Consider the following 20,681-nt stretch of genomic DNA (forward strand, 5'->3'; position numbering starts at 1 on the left):
TACCAAGTTTTCCAAGTTAAAAAATAAATAAATAATGAGCAAGCAGAGGAAGAAAAACAGTATTATCAACATAAGCTGTTTTCAGGTGATAAATGTGTTCTGATTTGATGAGATCTGAGAGAGACTGGGGAAGTGCATGTGATTACTCTGTCACACAGAAATTCCCCATGTGTATCTTAGATCTAAGTTTCCATTAGCTGTGCTCAGCTATGCCTATGAACCGTGCAGGTCTGAGTAGCTTCACTTGATAGAAGTTGGAATTGCATGCCTGTGTATATTCATTACAATCACCTGTTAAGTAGAACTGAATCTGGAATAGAAAAACTAAATTAGTGTTTATTATTTGAAAATATTCTAAGCAACTCTAATCAATCAGCCCATTCAAAATTCTGTTGTTATAAAGCCATGTAATTAGTGAGTGAAGAGTGTTTTAAAATGAATACTTAAATGTTCCAGTTTTCAGAAACATTTGCCAAGCCTGATTGTCTGTGTTCAAGCTTTAACTCCACCCTCCTGTAATGAAAGCCAAGTGGAAAAATCTGTGGCAGGTGTATTGGTCTGAGGTGTATTGGTCCAGGAGCCAATGAAGCCAGGCTTTTGGAAACATTTGTATAGCAGTGGTTTAATAGTTTGTTTAGCAGTGCAGTTTAACAGTTTGAAACCCTTGCACAATCCTCTCGACCTAAACTTCTTCAGTCAGTATCCTGCTGTAAAAACATGGATAATATAAAATGGCGTGTGCCCTGGATGAAGGTGTCCACTAAACAAATAAATGACACAATGACAGTATGATAACAGTAATCTGTCAATACTGAATTATAGACTTGTCATATGTACTGTATGTTTGTTCAGACCCAACCAGTAAGTGTGCCCTCTATGTCCATAAAACCCGAGACAGGTGACAAGCATTGGCATGAGAGCAATGCGCAGGCTGGCATATTTGATGAGCTTTCTCTTGAAAGGTGCATGAGATGGCAACATGTCCTGGAAACAAGCCACCTTGATCCGCCAATGTGTGACTGTCATGTCATTCACGTCACCGAGCTAGGGGAAAACAACCCTGGTCCCACTGCAAACCTGTGGACTGGAATTCAAAGGCAGAGATATGACACCATCAGCTGCTCACACACAAACACAGGAGTGCATGCTGAGCTTGAGGCATCTGGCAAATTCCCCTTTTCAGCCCACTGTCTGCTCAATATCACAGTTTTCAGAGCTCACGAGTCCACTTTTCTTCCTTGAAATTTGACCTGTTATGCCACAAAAGATGTGAATTTCTGAACATCTGTTATTTTTAAAGAGTGTATTGTTTCTATAACAAAGAGCTGCTTGAATGGAATGTGGTGTATTTTAAAAGGAGATCATTGCGCCCACATTTCAAATTTCACTTGGACGTGACTTTAGTTTCAAGTACAATTTCCGGGTTGTTGTGTTATACTAAGAAAAGGACTTGTGAATGATATTGCATATCTGTAGGTAACCACCAAACCACAACTGAGCTCTAGAGTTGAGAGGTATGATTGAGCTCCTGTGCTAAGTGTGAATGCAATATGAGGACATTAGGTGGATTTAGCATTCAAAGTCTTATTTAAATGGTATAAATATGGATATTATATTTCCTGAGAACAGTCCAGTGCTTGGACCAGCTCATATGACTGAAATACAGTAACACACCTTTTTTAAGGCATGCCCTCTGGTGGCCCAAACCAGAATTACAGCTCTTGAGACATTCTCTCAGGAGACATTTCCCAAGAGACAATAACGATACATAGTGACATGAACCACACTGTGTACATGCACAGTTACGACCTCATGGTAAAGTTAGGAGGCATCAGATTTGTTATTAGGGTACACACAGTACAGTTCCCCCCCGAATCTGGCAATTAAACACATCTTCAAAAGACCTGCACCTCAGCGGTCTTGGGCTCATCTTGGATTCTGGGTAAGAACAAGCTCAGACTGGACAGTCAGGACTGAGTCTGTGATTGGATATAGTCATTACATCCTGAATCACACACAAAAAGGTACTCAGGAAACGACACATGGGTGCAGAGAATGGCATTTCATGAGTGCAACTCCAATACAATTTAGCTTTCATACTTTATTGCCAGTGTACATTTCCACGACCAGAGAAAAAGAATGATGGGGCATGTTACCAAGAAGGATGTCAGTTCGAAAATAGCCTACTTGTTGCTGTGCAGCACAAAACTTATAACACCTATAACAGTGTGATTATTATCCATGGAACTTGCATGACAATTAGAGTTACAAAAATCTCAAAGCGTGGCAAGTCTTGCATTCATTGGAACATTTTGGAGGCGTTCCTAAAAACAAGATTTAAAGGATATGAGAAACTGTGGCACGCAATATTTGCATACAATTTTTGTTTCCAGATTTCCAAAGTCTGTGAAAATCCATTAGGACTGGTTTGTCTGGAACTGAAATCAAGTTTTAACAAATAAGTAAGTTTTCTGCCTTATGTTACAGGAAACCTAGAGCTCTGAAACATTGTCATCAGTTATTTGTGTGTGCTATAAGGAAAAATCTGTGAGACAGTTCCACACACAGATGAAAAAAGTGGCCTTCCATTAATATGAACACACTCAATTTTCATTTGTATGTGGTACTGTAACACTGTTCCTTCCAATCTTTGAAAGGTATTTACTCATGTTTGATATTGTTTGTGAATCCAAATATACATAAAATCTGTTTCAGCTATGATTGGTCTAATCACCAATTGATGTGAGACAGCACCCAAAATATGTCAATTTATTTATACATACTAGGTGTTTGTTTTCCACAGGTCTTATAGAAACAGTTGCAAAAATATGTCTGCTTTCAAAATGTGAGGCAACACTATCTCACACAAACTGGATATGCAATATTCCAAGATAACCTTCCCAACATTTCTCACTCCCTTGCCTGTAGCTTGCCCTTTTGCTTGTGCAAAGGTGATGTCAGTATTCATTACAAATTATTCATTTTTGATATATTAAAAAGTGCATATCGTATATTGCATTTTGAAATCGACTATTAAATGTAATTATAAATATAATCTTCAGTAAGAGCGAAAGAAGAAAGTGATTTTACACAATAATTAACTGAATATTAATTTGTCCCTAGTGTCTTGCCACATGTCAGGACCCAGGCTTTGTAGATGGACCAATTTACCCTCAGAGGAATTAGTCAAATTGTCTAATTGTCAGAGTTGCATCACAATCATAATCCAAGTTACCTTAACTTTCAGTGTAGAAAATTCTTCCAAGCAGAGATTTATGCATTTGGTGGGTCTATCTGAGCCTCTAACTAGTTCCACATAGCCACAGTTTGAACCCCATGAGAGGCTAGTTCACCTCACCTAGGGATGTCAGTTATGGTACATACTTGCAGACACCTGCTCTCGTTACTGAGGTAGGTAACAAATACTCATCTTTAGATTAACATTTACATTTTGTCATTTAGCAGATTCTCTTAGACAGAGCAACTTCCAAAGTGCTTGTACAATGTGCATCTAATAAAATAGCACGTAATGTTGTACAAACAAGGACACAGCAAACCATATTCAAACATGTGTCACTGCCAAACACAGTGCTGAATGTCAGCTTTGTTCAACATGAAAGTGCTATGAAATATCTCTATTATGTTGTTTTATGCAAACACAGACGGGTGACAAATTAAAGGAAGAACCAACATTAAGTGTCTTAGTAAGGTGTTGGGCCACCACGAGCCGCCAGAACAGAAGATATTCCCTCATTTGGCGTTTTGATGATGGTGGTGCAGAGCTCTAACACGTCGGTCCAAAATCTCCCATAGGTGTTCAATTGGGTTGAGATGTGGTGACTGCGAAGGCCATAACATATGATTTACATCATTTTCATACTCATCAAATCATTCAGTGACCCTTCGTGCCCTATGGATGGGGGCATTGTCATCCTGGAAGAGACCACTCCCATCAGGATAGAAATGTTTCATCATAGAATAAAGGTGAACACTCAGAACAACTTCGTATTGATTTGCAGTGACCCTTCCCTCTAAGGGGACAAGTGGACCCAAACCATGCCAGTAAAATGCCCCCCCACAGCATAACAGAGCCACTGGACCCCCTCACTGTAGGGGTCAAGCATTCAGGTCTGTACTGTTCTCGCCACACATGCAGTCGCCCGCTTGTCGAGAATACAGTGAAGGATGACTCAACTGACCATATCACTTTTTTCCCACATCTCTATAGACCAGTGCCTATGGTTTTTGCACCACTAAACTCTCAAATGTGCATTCATCTTGGTAATGAGGGGTTTATGCACTGCAACCTTACTATAATATCCCTCTCTATGTAATTGTGGACGGACTGTTCTTGCTGACACAGTCTGATCACATCCTGCATTGACATTCTCAGTCACCTGAGGAAGAGTTGCTCTTCTGTTTTTACTTACATATCACACTAATGCACGAGCATCGCGGTCATCGAATGTGCACTGTCAACCACCAATTCCGACCCTATTTACTGATGTCTTTACCATAGATCTAAATGCAGATGTCACTTTAGTCACTTTCTATTGAAACACTAGCCAGTTGAGCAGTCTTTGTGACTGAATCTCCTGCCATCCATGCTCCAACAATGCCCCAACCCTCTTTCAAAGTCACTTAGATCTTTTCCTCTTGCCATCTTGATCCAAAATCAAGATCAACTGGGCCTGCTCAGCAGTTTTATGCATGCCACAGAGCATGAGTGGATGTTAATTGCTTAATTGTATAATGCAGTACACCTGTGTGGAAGCATCTGCATTTGTTATGTTTCTCCACTCATTTATTTCAGGGTTTTCCTTTAATTTGTCACCCGTCTGTAGCTTCATCATGTTTTACACAATAACTATGACACTGCAAGCAGAGGCTACCACATAGCATGAAGCAAAACTACCAGATCATACCCATCACGCACTACCATACACCACCACAAAAATTACCCGTAAAGGCAACAAGAGCTCGCTCTAGGGTGTGGGGACTGAGGTACAGTCTGAAGAGCCGAGTCATCAGTCCGTGATAGAAGGGAGCCAGTGAAACCCTGTTGTTGGCCACATAGGGGCCAAGATGGACAGAAAACGTGAGCAACATATTTCTACAGATGTTCAGAAAAGATTGGAGGACAGGTCGGAATAAATAGGCACATTACACAATTGCTGTGTCAGATTAGAATCCTTGCTCCCCCATGACTCCCAGATAAGTAACACTGATATTTTGTTTGTTCTCCCTCAGGACAGATTTGCAGGAACCAAAAGGGCTTCCACTATTTCAACACAAACCGCCCCTCTGTCTTCTGCCAGGACCCAGCTAGAGGTATGGAAACATGCATTTAGTAATACTCTATCATGTCCAGCAGAGGGCAGTATAATACCAGTAGATAAGAGTCTCGTAATCTCAGAGGGGGGCAGTCTAATATCAGAGGATTTCTCACATGTTAATGAAAAAAATAAGCAGATCATAAGAGAGGGCTGGAAATACAGCCAACAACTTAAGTGTCTGGTAAATATATGCTGTATATAATTTCTTCACACATTTTTAACATATAATGAAATATGGCCATTAAGTAATTGTTATGTTTTCTATCTGTTGGTCTCCTTACCCTGGGTTTTTGGTTCATCATATACAAAGGATTATTTGATTTTTTTTTTATCTTGGTAATCTGAATTTTTATTTCAAATGGGAATTTGAGGACTTGCAGTACCATGCATGTGACTTCAATGAAAAATTAATCTTTTCTTTTGTCACCCTGTCTCCTGTCTCTCTGTCTTAAGATCCCTAAAAAGAAACTAAGGAAATGTCTTAGATCCCATAGATGAGCGCTGTTCCCACTTTATGAGCTTTTGAAGGTCTTTTTCACCACACGTGTGGGCAGCAGCCCCATGTTGTCCAGAAACATGAACATCTCATTCCTTATTTGATAACATAAAGTAAATATTTATCTAACACATAAACAGGAATTGTTGTGATACTACACATAACACACCTAAATGATACACTTCTGAATGAGTCAATGCAGACCATTGAAAACACAAATAGCAAAAGAGGATGTACTTGCTGTATGACATTCAGACAGAGGAACTTCCTTATACACCTATACTCTGGTTTTTCTCTTAAATAGAAGCCTTCCTGCTACAAGAAATCAGGTAGGATGCAACTGCAGGGTAGTGGTTCCAGTCTTTATGAGGGTTTGGATCCTCATCAAACAGGGCAGTTTCTTTTTGGGTTCAATAGGCAGGTATACTTTCAGACTGAATAGTCTGTGAGAACTTGTGGTGCTTGTGGCTGGGGCTGTGGGGCTGCTTTTAGGTTCTAATGGTTGTTATGAGGGTGTGGACCCTCTTTAGATGGGGCAATTTGGGCTCAGTGAGTTGGGGCAGTACAGAGACACAGTGGGCTACTGAGGATTTATATTAATGTGGGTGTGGACTCTCTTTAATTTGGGGCAATGTACTATGTTTATTGGGTGGGGATGCTGCTGGTCTCTATAAAGGTTTGGATCATCCTGAGATGTGACAAATTTGTTCTGGGTACACTGGGAAAATTCCTCTTAAGTGCAGGGGAAGTGCAGCTGTCTGTGGGCAAGGACATGTCCTTACAGCCCTGAAACCCTTCCTTGTCCTTGTATTGATTCTGTTGGTCCCTGGATGAACAATGGGCGGGGAGGGAAACAGACATGAAATTCTTCCCGTATGAATTTGAACAGAAATACAACGGTTGCCAGTATAACCGAACGAAAATACACCTTGCTTCTGACTGCAGAATGGTTTCTTATCTGTTTATCATCTGTATTACATCCACACACAAGTGCTCCAGTGTAAGTTGTTTCATTGTCAGTAGTACACGCCATGCTGTAATCATGCAAACATTGCATGTATAATCACTGTTCAATGTAAATTAATAACAACAGGTGTGCGGTATATACTCATATGAAAATTAAATCTTACCTTTTAAGACAATTTTAAAATATAAATTCATAAATTCACAAAAAGTACAAACGACGGAGAAAAAACAATTACAGTCGAAAATTGCAATGTGGGAAAAAAAATATTTTCTACTTTCTGTATGCTGGAAGTGTTTGTGTAGACTCAACTTCACGCAGCTTTACAACTACACCTCTCATCCACTTAAGCGCGTATATGCGTGCGTTAGTTTTTTCACCGCTTGTAACGCAATCTCGTCTATTATTGGTCTAACATATCGCATGCAGTATATCCACCAATCATATTTGAGTGTACATATTTGACGAGCAACGCAACGTGTCTAACCAGAGGAGTCAATATTTTCTGATGTCGCAGGCTATGTAGGTAGCAAACTACTGTCGCTGGCCTCACTGAATTACTCTTAATAATGGTCGTGAAGGATGCACGTATTCGCCAATGTTAGCTGCTGATGTCCTTTGTCCTTTTTGCTGGCCCACAGTTCCTACCGATTCAGTATATCCATGTCAATGATCGCTTGCTTTCGTGAAACCACCTAGGCAACAATTACTGTAGGGTGACTTCGGCTCACACAGCAAAGGAAATGGATTCACGGGTTTTGGAGCTTTTTGGGAATGTTACCAAAACAAAATCGCTGGGATTAGACTCGAGTTTGGGCAACGGCTATGGGATGAAGTCCAAAAAATTATGTTCAAAAAACAACAAAAAGGCAAAGAATCGAGCGACTAGGAATACGAGGTCTTGCAAAAATCCACCATACTTACCTCCGGAGGTGAGATTAATTTCCAACCGCTGAGCGCAACAAAAATATTTAGATTTGGTAGTTCATTAGCTAAATTTGTACTAAGTACTACTGTCGTATAACTACCAATGCCAACTAGCTATGTCGTTAGCTAACGTGGCCTAGCTGTCAAGCTAGGTTGGCAAACATTAACGTTAGCGCTGAGGCAGAAACTAGTGAACCAGCTAGCTAGTCATAGTGTCAGTGTCTGGTGCTTGCATTCATTTGATTTATGCAGAGACGATTAATTGCAGCTAAGTAACTAACCACTACCATCACATATTTGCTAAATTATGAAGGTATTTTTTTAGGTGCGATAGTTAACATTAGATAAGTGCCACACTGTATTGCAGTTTGAAGTAGAATTAGCTGTGTAGTTATCCTACCATCTTAGCTAATAGCTAGCCAAGGTAACAGCTTCAATTGCATGTTTAAACATTTTACCTGACCAGCTAGCTAGGTAATTGTGTAGGCAAATATTGTTAGACTATAACTGGCAATCAGCCTTCTGACTGGATTGCTGCTTTGCCTTCTTTGTAGCTTACGTTAGCTAGCTTGTGAATATTAATTCATTAAAAAACGAAAGACATGAAAGGAACACATTGGCTAACGTTAACAAGTAACCTGAACTATAATTGGAAGGAAGCCTCTGCTTCTGAGAAAGACTATTCCCTGCGCTTTGCAGGCGCCGATCAAATGGCATAGACGTGTTTGACCGTGAACATATCGAGGGGAGGGGGCGTTGATGCCTTTAGCGATGACTAGCTACCTGAAGTCAGACACCTTCCTAGACATAGGATTAATTTCCAAATGCTACCTTTAAAGCATACATTTCTATGCAGATGGATAACCTACAATGCAAGAAACGTGTCGGGCTTCGTAGTTTTACGTCAACTTCACTATTAAAGGCTGGAACCGCATGCCTTTGACCTTCCCCCCTCAGATTTGTTTGAACCGTTTGGTAGGGAATAATATCAGCAGTTACATCCTGATAAGATAATGTGACTGCGGCACTATTGTTTGCATTTTCTTTTTCGATCGAAGCGTGACATTTCTAGATGCTACAGTAGATTTTTAAACAGTCATAGCATGAGTGTTTGATTTGCAACCTCCATGAAATATCGGGGCCTGAGTAGTTTCCTAAATCGTGTACAGTTGTGTAGTCTGCATTGGTAGAATGTACAGGACCAAAATAGTACAGTGTTGCTAGAATGTTGGAGGACTAAAATACCAGTGACCAGGAAAGAGTTAAATGTTAATGAGACCCGCTTTGCTTGTAAAGGGTGGCCTGGTTTTGACTGTGCTCAGTGAAACGTGCACCATCCACAAGAAGCCAAACTCTCTGGGTAAAAACACAAATGTTAGTGTGAGGGAACAGTCTCAACCCTTGACATGGTTGCCATGGTTTGGATGTCAGTCTGACCTACAAAGTTTCATTGTGTTGATAGTGGATATTTAAATTAAACGTGTCCCACATCTCTCATCACAGTCTCAAATCAAACTCACCAGATACCAGAGGAAATATTGAGAGCACATTTCAAGGCCAGGACTCAACCCATAGGCCTATGTTTGTGAAGGGATGCGCTGCTTGAAGCAAGAATCAGAAAGGTCTGGGTCTATTTCTGTCCTAAATCGGTCAAGGTCTGTGTTTTAAAAATTAGGACTCAAATCCTGAAATGCGAATTTTGATAATGCGTTTTGAAAGCTCTGTATGCTGAAAGGAACTTTGGCTTATCCAACAGCATTGAATAGCACCCACATTGATGATGCACAGCTATTTATGTATTTATTGCTGATTGTGCATTAGTTGCAACACAGTATACCTGTGTATCATGCCAAAGCTGAGAAATGAGGTATTCAATAACCATAGACAGTCAGAATTTTCTCATCTCTTGTAAACATCAGCCTCCTACAGCACAGTGTTACCTTCATTCGACTAGGGCATTGATTTCTAATGAGCTGGAGGGGTGAGGGTCCGTTATGTACCTACCAACACCAAGTCAAACCACAGCCTTGTTTTCAATACCAAGCCCAGGAGGCTACGTGGTGGCATTGCTGTTGACCTTCTCGCTGAGAAAGTCTTCGCTTTTCTGCAGGCAAAGTTTTTTTTTCTTTTCTACTGAAGTAAACAAGCTTTTATGCTTAACATTTTTATAACTGATGTTTTAGTTGAAAGGATCTGAAATGTCAAATGTCAACATTAAAGCAGTAAAATCCCAGCTATGGGCATAACTTAAATTGCTTAAGTTGAGGAAAAGTCAGCAGCGTTATTGTTGGTGTTAGAAGGAGTCCATATGGTGCATATATGTATGTTGGTCCTTTCTCCATTCCGGATTGTACTGTTTTAAGCCCTTTACAAAGCTTATAGGATTCTCTTCTCAAAAGTCATGCTGGTTCTTCTTCCTTTGATTTAGGCTGAAGAAGGAAACATTGAATACAAGGTAAGAATTTCTAATTGTCACATTTTCATATTTCCCATCCGTCTAATGCACTTTGGGCTGGTAGCCCTGGATTTACAATCCCCCTTACATTATAGGCTGAAACTAACATTCACACAAACTGGGGCTAATAGCCTGCTGGGAATTTAAACACAAATTATGTAGACCTGTGTGCTTTTACACCAGAATGAGAGGTCTGGTCTCTGATGTCTTTCCTGATAATGCCAAAGCAATTAGAATACGGTAGAATGACGTAGAATATGGAGGGTTACTGTAATGACAACAAGACGGGGGCAAAGACACATCAAGAAAAACAACCTGATGGCACTGTACTGAGTGTAATGAATTCATAATCTAGCTAGCATCAGAATACACTGTGTTACAACAGAATTTTTATGACTTGTGTTCAATCCATCGATACTGTATTTTATGGCAGACATGACATTTGAATTATACAGACTACTAAACTAAAAAAACTGCAAGCAGCTAGCTGATAGCTAGTCAAGCACATCCACTCTGAATGGACTGATCACAATGATTAAAATATTAAAATTTGTGGTTGTCATTTACTGGAGTATTTAAAATTGCTGATGACATATAGCAGCTAGCTAGCTAGTTCTAGTCTAGTTACTTCTCGAGCAAACAACCATATATCTAGCTCTCTTGCTAGTAAGAAAACATGTTGGCAGTGGAAAAGGGCATCCTGAATGGCTTTACAAGGTGAAAGTAAATCAATGCAGAAAGACAGAACATCAATAGTATAAAAATAATTTGCCCACTTGTAACATCAATAACAGATAGCTGACTAAAAATCCTCAACCATTAAGCGACATACGTAATGGTAATAGTTGACTTAGTGCCGCTGGACATTAAACATTAAATATATGCATTTGAAATTTTTAAAATTATGTGTATGTTTTTTTCATTTGGCAGACAGTTATTCAGAACAGAAAACAAGGTTATGGAACATTGTATACATGTCGCAGGAGCAAAAAGAACACGGGTACGCAACAGCTAGTGCCAAAATAAGCAGAAACCTGGTAAAAATGACTAAACCTTAGGTATGCAGTAGTAATTGGTTTAGCGTGCACAAAGTGGAAATTGCAGCGACACTTTTGCTGAGGATGAGAAGGGGGTGTGTCGTGAAATCCCATGGAAAACCAATTCTAATTCTTTGTTACATTTTGTTTCTTAGTCTCAGCTGCAATGGTCTTTAATTTTCTTTCTGCTCTCTAGAGGAGACTGAAATGCCACAGGACTATCTTTAGAGTGTGCAATAGGTGTTCCTATCCACCTATAATCAGAGATGGCCTTAAAACACAACTTAGTGAAGTGTTTTGTAAACAGTAAGGACAGTACTGTCAAAGGAAATTTATATGCTTGCATATGCAGTTCCAGCGATTATTCCAGCCTCATTGTCTGGATGCAGTTTTTTGTAAGTATAACTGCCTAAAAAGAAGGAAGGAAGAAAATAAATTGCACTCTTCTGCTGTCTTTTTACCATGGAGTGTATTTTATCAGTCTTTTTCATCCCATAATGTGTCAGAACAAATGAGATGGTATGGTCGGATCCAAATTAAAAAAAAAAAAAAAAAATCCCACTGGCAGTTGTGAAGAAATGTTAATCTTTAATTAAAAATGGCTTTCTAAAAGTCTTGGACCGCAGGTAGCTTTTCAGGGTCTGCCCAGCAGTGAGACAGCTAGGCGAGTTACAGAAAAACATTTGAGTGGTATGCTTGTATCCATCTCAGAAATTCATGTGGGTGTAGCAGATAATTTAGGCTAACATTTGTGAAGCACGATATGTTACTATCACAGACGTGTTCTGTTATAGTTTATATTTTCCAAATGTTGGCGAAAATGCCATTGTCATTTTAGGAGTTCTCTTGTTGTTTACGCAGTATGCAATAAGGAAGTGGATCTGACCTTCTGGTCTTTCCGCAGCTGAAGCTGGTCAACCCCACGCAGTACCGCTTCGAGCACCTGGTGACGCAGATGAAGTGGCGGCTGCAGGAGGGACGGGGTGAGGCGGTGTATCAGATCGGCGTTGAGGACAACGGGCTGCTGGTTGGACTGTCGGAGGAGGACATGAGAGCCTCGCTCAAGACCCTGCGCAGGATGGCAGAGAAGTACGTCCCTCTCTCTTACACCGTAGGGGCTTTCACACTACGTCGCCTAATTCTGAGCAGCTCTAGCTAGACAATGGCAGCTGCCAAATTTCGGTATACACAATGCTGAACACAACCCAAGCTACGCACCCAGCGCAGTCAGACTATCACAGTCATACAGCTAAACACATAGTTAGTGCCTCCACATTATTCAGCTCTTACTTCTGTCTGTCCGGCCAGGGTTGGTGCTGACATCACAATTCTCAGAGAAAGAGAAGTGGACTATGACTCGGACACCCCCAGAAAAATTGCAGAGGTTTTAGTAAGGAAGGTTCCAGATGACCAACAAGTGAGTTTATTCATGTATGCTCATGCTGTAAAGGGAGTTCCACTACTGTCTCGAATCTGAGAAGGCTAAGACCCTTGTGTACTTGTGTGTGTGTGTTTGTGTGTGTGTGTGTGTGTGTGTGTGTGTGTGTATGTGGGTGCGGGTGCGGGTGTGCGAAGTTTCTGGATCTGCGTGTTGCAGTGCTAGGCAACGTCGATTCTGGGAAGTCCACCCTGCTAGGCGTGCTGACTCAAGGTGAACTGGACAATGGCCGAGGCCGGGCACGTCTCAACCTATTCAGACACCTTCACGAAATCCAGACCGGGAGGACATCTAGCATCAGCTTTGAGATCTTGGGTTTCAACAGCAAAGGAGAGGTCAGAGAAGCTGCGTGTCTGTTCTCCTCTGTGTTGCCTTAAGTCTCCATGCAGTTTAGACAAGCAGAAAGGAGTTCCAGTTCTTTTAAAAGATACTGCATATTTATTTTTAATGACTGACTCAATAGGTTGCTTCACACCCCTACATCTGATCCCTGTCTCCCTTTGCAGGTTGTTAATTACAGTGAATCCCGCACAGCAGAGGAGATCTGTGAGAGCAGCTCTAAAATGATCACCTTTATCGACTTGGCTGGGCACCACAAATACCTGAAGACCACCATCTTCGGCCTCACCAGCTACTGTCCAGACTTTGCAATGCTAGTGGTTGGTGCCAACACCGGCATTGGTAAATGTTTAATAGTGACTTTTTTCTGTAATTGCAGAGGAATGTTGGATTAAGTTCTTAATGTCGAAGTTACAGACAGTTGCATTAGACTATACACACATAAATGGAACACAGAACAAGTGTAAGAAGGAAGTGTTAACAGATTTCACATCATTCTATAGGCATATGTTCTCCTGAGCATATACTGAGCATATCTTGAAGTAGATATTCATACAAACTCTGAATATGAGTTTCTGAAAATGGAACAGAGCTAATATTCATGAGTATGATTACTTTATGGTGGCTGACAAGATTAAAGCCTCAGTGAGATATTTTCAAACCCATATCTCACATAAATTTCACAGCCTTGTGCTGTACGGCAGTACGGTAACAATCTGGTCCACTGCTCATTTGAACTCTAAATGTTTCAAAGAGTTAAGACTGTTAGTTCAGACCTGAGGGACAATTTCTATCTTCCTGGACGTCATTTGAAGGCAGTATTTCCTTCCCAGAGTGTACAATTTTTGCAAGCGGGGGAGGATATTTAGCACCTGACAGTTAGAGGTTGGGTGGTGATGAATGGAGTAGGCTATGATGGGGTGAACTGAAGAAATAGCAGAATTTTGCTGGGTCTGCAAAATTGGTAAGGAGCACTCAGGCACTTCCTAAAGCAGTGGTCCAAGGTAAAGAAGGATTTTCCTCTGTCCCTGAGGACAGAATGGAGGGGTTTGGTTCCCTGCGGCTCAGTATTTCAATTTTTAGCATGGAAACTGGCCAGCTCCTACAGAAATCTTTAAGCAGTATGACTACTTTAGTTTCAGTGTCCAAGTGTCAGTATCAGTGTAATTGCACATTGCATTGGCTATTAGCCTTTGATAGTACTGTTTTTTTATCCCAGAAATTGCAAATGAGGGAGTCATCGATTGCAATTCTTAATTTATAAGAGCAGAATTGGCACCCACTAATCACAGTAATAAAAACGTGGGCCCACGTCAATGGCATGAGGCATATACCTTCAATCTGAAGAAGATACACATGGTCAAACATAACATAGCCAGCCATATCACTTTGTTTTTCTGATTAGCATCCTTTCAATGAGCAATTTTCTCCATATTGTTATCTTTTCAATTTCTAATTTCCTGGCATCTTAAAATTTATACATTTTTACTTTATAACTAGAAATTCATTTTTACTTTATAACTAGAAAATGCACATTCTCAAAGCTAGATGTCAACATGTGTTGTGACATGAGATAAGATTTAAGGAACCCTTTGACATAACCTGACATTTGGTGACTGGACCTTTTCCCATAAAGCAATGCAGGGAACTTGGTCAGGAATGCCTTCTGGCTTGAAAGTGGGACGTTACTTTGATAGATCCATTGCCAAACTCAGCTGAGCTGGAGCAGTTCTGGTGGGCTTGAGGTCAGGGTTATATTTATGTACCAGTGCTGTGTTCATTATCCTCTGTGACCTGCTCACCTTTCTATTTTGGGAAGCATGAATAGGAAATCATTTTGGTGTCCCATACCCCACCCCTCCATACCACTCCTGATTGGGTGCATTATTGTACACCTTAAAGACCTCATAGGTAATTACTAGTTGGGTGTGTCTAGTATACTTAGTGCAGAAATGTGTGTTTCATGGAACATAGAGTACATGCATACTGAGATTTGCCTTGTTAGGTTATGTTCTATCTACACCAGCTATCACAGGCTAAGTGTGTGGTGATGAGGGAACCACCCACCCAAGGCAGATGTGGGTTGTTATCGATACAGAACATTCATACCTTGTTCATCAGGGTCTCTAGACTTGCATGTCAGTCCTGCTCTGCTTGCCATAAATTTAGAATGCGGTGTTTTTATGTCTTTTCTATGGTTGTCTGTCTTTCAAGTAATGAAGAAACTGAAAACAGGGCAGGGAGAGAATATTGTACCCAGAGGGCCGAAGGAAGGCAGCTGTAGCTGTGGTCTGGCTGACGAGACGCTTCGCCGTGGAAAGCGGGCGGAAAGCGGGCGCTTGTTGTAAACGAGGCCTGTCTCTCTCTCTCCTGCCCCCCACAGCGGGCACGACCCGGGAGCACCTGGGCCTGGCGATGGCGCTGAAGGTGCCCATCTTCATCGTGGTGAGCAAGGTGGACCTGTGCGCCAGGGGCACGGTGGAGCGCACCGTGCGGCAGCTGGAGCGCGTGCTCAAGCAGCCCGGCTGCAACAAGGTGCCCATGGTGGTGTCCACCGCCGACGACGCCGTCACCGCTGCGCAGCGCTTCGCCCAGTCGCCCAGGTGAGCGCGCGCTTTGGACCGTCGGACCGGAAGATCTTAGTCGCTTAGACGTGACAGGAACGGTGCTTGGCAGGATGTGCCCAGCGCTTACATTTGTAGTCTGTCAGGGCCAGGGCTGTGGTTTTGAATGCCCACTTGACTCCTTTCCTGGGGGTTCAATTTCTAGTATTTTTTCGTACTTGAAATCTTAATTTAAGTTAAATAAAAGAAAATGGATTCATGTAATAGACGTACATGTTAATAATGGTAATTGTAATGTTAACTGCATGGTAAGATGCAAATAGCATGTCAGAGAACACTCTTCGCTGCCATTTAAATGCCTTTACTGCCCTCTTTAAAGGTTTAACCCTTGGAAATCCAAGTGCAAGTATGCAACAATACACCAAACTGTACATGCAAGCATGCCAAATGGAGCATGGAGATATTGCTGTGGATTGTTAATGCCTTGTCTTGCAGGGCTCAGGCGGAATGAAGGAGCTGTCAAACGGGACATCCTGTGGTCCGCGTGTCCTCTTCTTGACGTTTTTCTCCCTGTGCGTCCCCCCCCCCCCCCCCCCCCCTCCTCCAGCGTCACGCCCATCTTTACCCTGTCCAGTGTGTCGGGGGAGAGTCTGGACCTGCTCAAGGTCTTCTTCAACATCCTGCCTCCACTCAGCAACAGCAAGGAGCAGGAGGAGCTCATGCAGCAGCTCACCGAGTTCCAGGTACTCAAAACATGGGCGCACGTACAAATCGACCGATACTTGCAAAGATTTAGCCTTTCTGTAAAATCTTGCGTCTGAAGAGCAGCCTGGCTAACAGAAGCACGCCGTCTTCCTGCAGGTGGATGAGATTTATACAGTGCCAGAAGTGGGGACGGTGGTGGGAGGAACTCTCTACAGGTATATCTCAGTGGCTCACATGTTTCAGTAACCCTTACCTTCAAGAGAGGAAGGTTGGCCCCAAATAAGTATAATTAACAATAAACTAACAATATGTATTGTCGCCCTCCGGTTCAATATAGAGAACTGTCTCATTGTGGAACTGTACATATCCTGTCCCCGGACTGTCGCTATACTTGCTGTATGCACTTTTGTAAGTCGCTTTGGATAAAAGCGTCTGCTAAATAAATAAATGTAAATGTAAATATAACAGCTTCTGTGTTTCCCTCTACAGTGCATGTGAATCCCTGTGCCTTATTGTCCAGTGGGTGTGCCTGTGTGCATCTGTCTCTCTTTACAGTGGGTGCGACTGTTTTTTTGTGCCCGTTGTGTCCGTGTGCAGTGGGATCTGCAGGGAGGGCGAGCGGCTGGTGGTGGGCCCCACCGACGAAGGCCAGTTCCTGGGGCTGAAGGTTTGCAGCATCCAGAGGAACCGCTCCGCCTGCCGGGTGCTGAGGGCCGGCCAGGCCGCCACCCTGGCGCTTGGCAACTTTGACCGCTCCCTGCTTCGCAAGGTCAGAGGCTACACTGCCTGTGTTCGGTTGACCTCTGTGTTTAGACTAAGGCTTATACCCATGCTTAAATGTCATGCAACCAACTTAATTTACCACATGTCAGTACATAATCATAAGATGGGCAAATCTGAGAGCAGGATATTTGGGAATTCTTCTTTTACATTAATTAACAATGGACTCAACTGAGCGTGCAGGTGTGTGTTATCACTTTTGTTTCTTTTATGACTTTTTGTGATGATTTCACAACCAGCGGCAGTATATATCAGCTTTATCCGTGTTAAGTTTCCATTTTTCTTTATATCTGATGTGGCTCTGTATGACCCAACAGTCAAGAAATAAAAATTGTATTAATGTGCATCATTTCAATAGTTTATATTCTGTGCAGGACGATTCCGATGTGCCTTTCACCAAAGCATCTAACCTGAATTGCTTAATTTAATACTCGGTTGTATAAACAGATAAGATACACATATAAGGTGCCCATTATAGAGGTGGCCTGTAAGCCAGCAGGTTGAAAGCTCTGTGTTTTAAGCCTGCTGTGTCAAGGCCTTATCCAAAGGTCCTGTTTGCTGGGCCAATAGCTCTGTGTTCTCACGTTTCACTATGCTGCATATTTAGGGCATGGTGATGGTGAGCCCAGAGATGAACCCCACTATCTGCTGGCTGTTTGAGGCTGAGATCGTCCTGCTCTTCCACGCCAGAACCTTCCGGAAGGGCTTCCAGGTGACGGTGCACGTGGGGAACGTGAGGCAAACGGCCACCGTGGACCGCCTGCAGGGGAAGGTGGGCCCCCTCTGTGTCTCAGCGGAGAGAAACCTGCACCTACGGCAGCTCTCACATATTCATCAGCGTGTCTGTGGAATTCTAACGCAAAGTTATTTTTTGTTTGCCTCGGGTGAAAAAATCGACACTAATCTCATTCAGATCATTTTAGTTAGACGTAATACATAGTAGCTCTCAGTAGGTCAGTGGTCCGTTCAAGTGTGATATATAAATGCATGGTGTGTTCAGCCAAAGATTTTGCTTGACTTCTCTGCTTTTTTTGATGCTTTTTGTCCGAGCGAAAGCACTGTCTTAAGCACTGTCTTACTGTCGTATAATGAAGTTGTGCACATTGAGTGAATTAAGTGAATGAAATAATGGTGCACTTACTTTGTGCTAGTGTTTCAGTACAAATTTAATCTTGCACTAAACAGACACGGCCCCCTTTTGGCAATGAGTAGTAAGAATTTTCATTATCTTTCAGATGATATCTGATGTTCTGTAGTGGCTTGGCTCTGTCAAAGAACTTTTCCAACTTGACTGACAAAGCTTCTGTGCAATGAAGTGGTAATATGAAGGTTCCTGCAAATTAACTGATTGGCTTTTTCTTGTGAGTCACAGAAAATAAAGCTAAAAGTCTTTATATGATAAGGTACAGTTGTACAGAAAATAAATTTTGTTACTCGTGTAAGCAGAAGTATCCTCATAGTACACACTAATTCCACTGCCTCAACATCTTGATGTGTCACACATTTCTATCTCAGAAGTGAAAAATACAAACCTCCAATAAACTTGACTCCCGTTAAACCTAACTGGGATCCAAGAATAGGCGTGCACATGTGTGCCTCTTAGAGGTAAGGATTTTTGGGTGTTCGCTGCAGCCAAAACTCCTCTTTCAGCGGTTGTCATATCTTGGAGGTGGTATGCAGCAGCAGTATGCGTTTCCTTTGTCCTCCGTGCTTTAAAACCATTCTCTTCTCCTTTGTGCTGTCCCCACCCCCCCCAGGAGGAGCTGCGAACGGGTGAGAAAGCGGTGGTCCGCTTCAAATTCATCAAGCACCCAGAGTATCTGAAAGTGGGCGCCAAGCTGCTGTTTCGAGAGGGCGTGACCAAAGGCATCGGCCACGTCACCCACCTGCAGCCTGTCTCCCTTTATCAGCACCACCCCTGAAGGCGAGGGGAGAGAGGAAAACGCACGGGACCCGTCCCCCCCCCACCCGGACATCCTCGGCTCTGCCCCAGTGGCACAGGAGGGAGCTGCCATGATAGGTTCAGTGTCTACATCCTTCGCTCCAACTCCATCTCCAAAGCCTTTCTCTCTTTTATTCCAGTCCGTTTTTAAATACAGTTTACTGCTTTGTTTTGTACAGTTTGCGCTGCCGTCCCTGGGCTAAAAATCTGCTTTTGCGTCCAACTGACTGAGGTTTTCAGTTTTGAATTAATTGCATTTTATCATTTGAGGAAAAAATATGTTGTTCTTTGTCAATTATTGATTGGGGAAATCATTGTCAGGCCTCTCCACGTGGCATGTCTGTCCCTTTTGTTTGTAACGACTGTGTACAGTAACAGCCACCAGGCTTGAAGTCACCTATTCCTCGGCTGGGTGGAGTGTCGGCATGTTGTTGTTTTTACATGGCATACAGTAGCAAAAATGTGCCCAAAACTGTCACATCTTTTACAACCAGACAAAGCACTATTATTACTATATATGTTAATGTTCAGATTATCCAAATAAAAGAAATATATTTTACATAACCGTACGTACTATATATAATGTTATACACAAAGATGTATTTATATTGCACAATTATGATGCAAGAAGTTGCATACATGAAAGTGGCAATAATTTGTATGGTTAAAAGTACATACTGTACATTTTGACATATTTAAAAAAATGTTTCTTGTCTTTTGGACATACCTACCACATGTTGACTCCTCATTACATGTTGTGCTTTACCAAACCAAATATCACCATGCCAGCAGAGTCTGGAGGGGGTAGTCGTTATGTTCTGTGGACTCAACTGCAGTGGTGGGTGTTCCTTTTTATCCACATCAGCAAGTTTCTCCGCATTCGTTTTTGGAATGTGCTTGGAATGAGTGTTTTCTACCAGAAAATAGCAGCGCTGTCCCAGGAATGATCAATAGGCTGAATGATTTTGTTGGCGTGACTTGCTGGCCAGGAAAACTGTTACGGATTACTGCTTGGGTTTTAAGATGAGCACATCCAGCTGGTAACATGCATGGAGTGGTACCATCGGGCCCAGATAAAATGAAACCGCATTGCACATTGTCCTCAACCGAGAAACAGTTCAAGCAAGGGTTCTGTTTTTCATTTTTGGGACTTATGTAATGTTTCTTGTGAACTGCAGTCATCTGTAAATTCAAAATTGTTAAAATTGGAAAAAAAAAAATGTTTGCACAAAGTCATCACTGACAAGGCTATTTACACTCAGTCTCCAATGGTTTGTATCCCAGTCACAAAGTGATGTAATACCAATAATGGCCATTTCTTACATTTGCTTGAAATCTGTTACATGCAGTGTTACAATCCCTTTACATGACCATGGCCCCCAAGAAATAGTATTTGCCTCTCCCTCTCAAGTGCTGAGGCTGCTCAGGATAGTGTTGTGTTTTTATTTTGTGTGGCAGTCTGTTAGCCCCGATAGCATGTTTGACCGTCCTGAGCAGCAGTGTGAGGGAAGCTGACGTCTAGCGCATGCTGGTGTTACAAGATCCGAGAACCCAAACTGCCTTTGAGCTGTGTCGGCTTTGTGTTGTCTGTCGTCCTACGGTTGTGCTTGAAATAGTCTTCTCATTTCCCCGTGGTTGCCGACGTCACAAGTTAGCATGAAGCAGTCAGTGCACAATGCAGTCAGTGTCCGCATCAGA

The 20,681-nt window shown here is 42.1% G+C and overlaps 1 protein-coding gene across 2 annotated transcripts; it reads left to right on the plus strand.

The window, feature by feature from the left end:
- The first annotated feature begins 7,267 nt into the window (after positions 1-7,267).
- Positions 7,268-19,975, plus strand: LOC118778146 (GTP-binding protein 2). Of its 2 annotated transcripts, none has more exons than XM_036529534.1 (12): positions 7,268-7,728; positions 10,152-10,178; positions 12,120-12,304; positions 12,524-12,632; positions 12,791-12,988; positions 13,160-13,334; positions 15,376-15,595; positions 16,164-16,299; positions 16,418-16,476; positions 16,859-17,030; positions 17,649-17,813; positions 18,799-19,975. In XM_036529534.1, exons 1-12 carry the CDS (start codon positions 7,540-7,542, stop codon positions 18,961-18,963), a joined length of 1,800 nt encoding a protein of 599 aa, XP_036385427.1. In that variant the 5' UTR covers positions 7,268-7,539; the 3' UTR covers positions 18,964-19,975. The 2 variants fall into 2 exon arrangements, with proteins under 2 accessions (XP_036385427.1, XP_036385435.1); XM_036529542.1 differs by lacking the exon at positions 7,268-7,728 and adding an exon at positions 9,283-9,345.
- Positions 19,976-20,681: the final 706 nt, after the last annotated feature.

Source organism: Megalops cyprinoides, chromosome 1 (genome assembly GCF_013368585.1).
Source record: "Megalops cyprinoides isolate fMegCyp1 chromosome 1, fMegCyp1.pri, whole genome shotgun sequence".
NCBI classification, from domain to species: Eukaryota; Metazoa; Chordata; class Actinopteri; order Elopiformes; family Megalopidae; genus Megalops; species Megalops cyprinoides.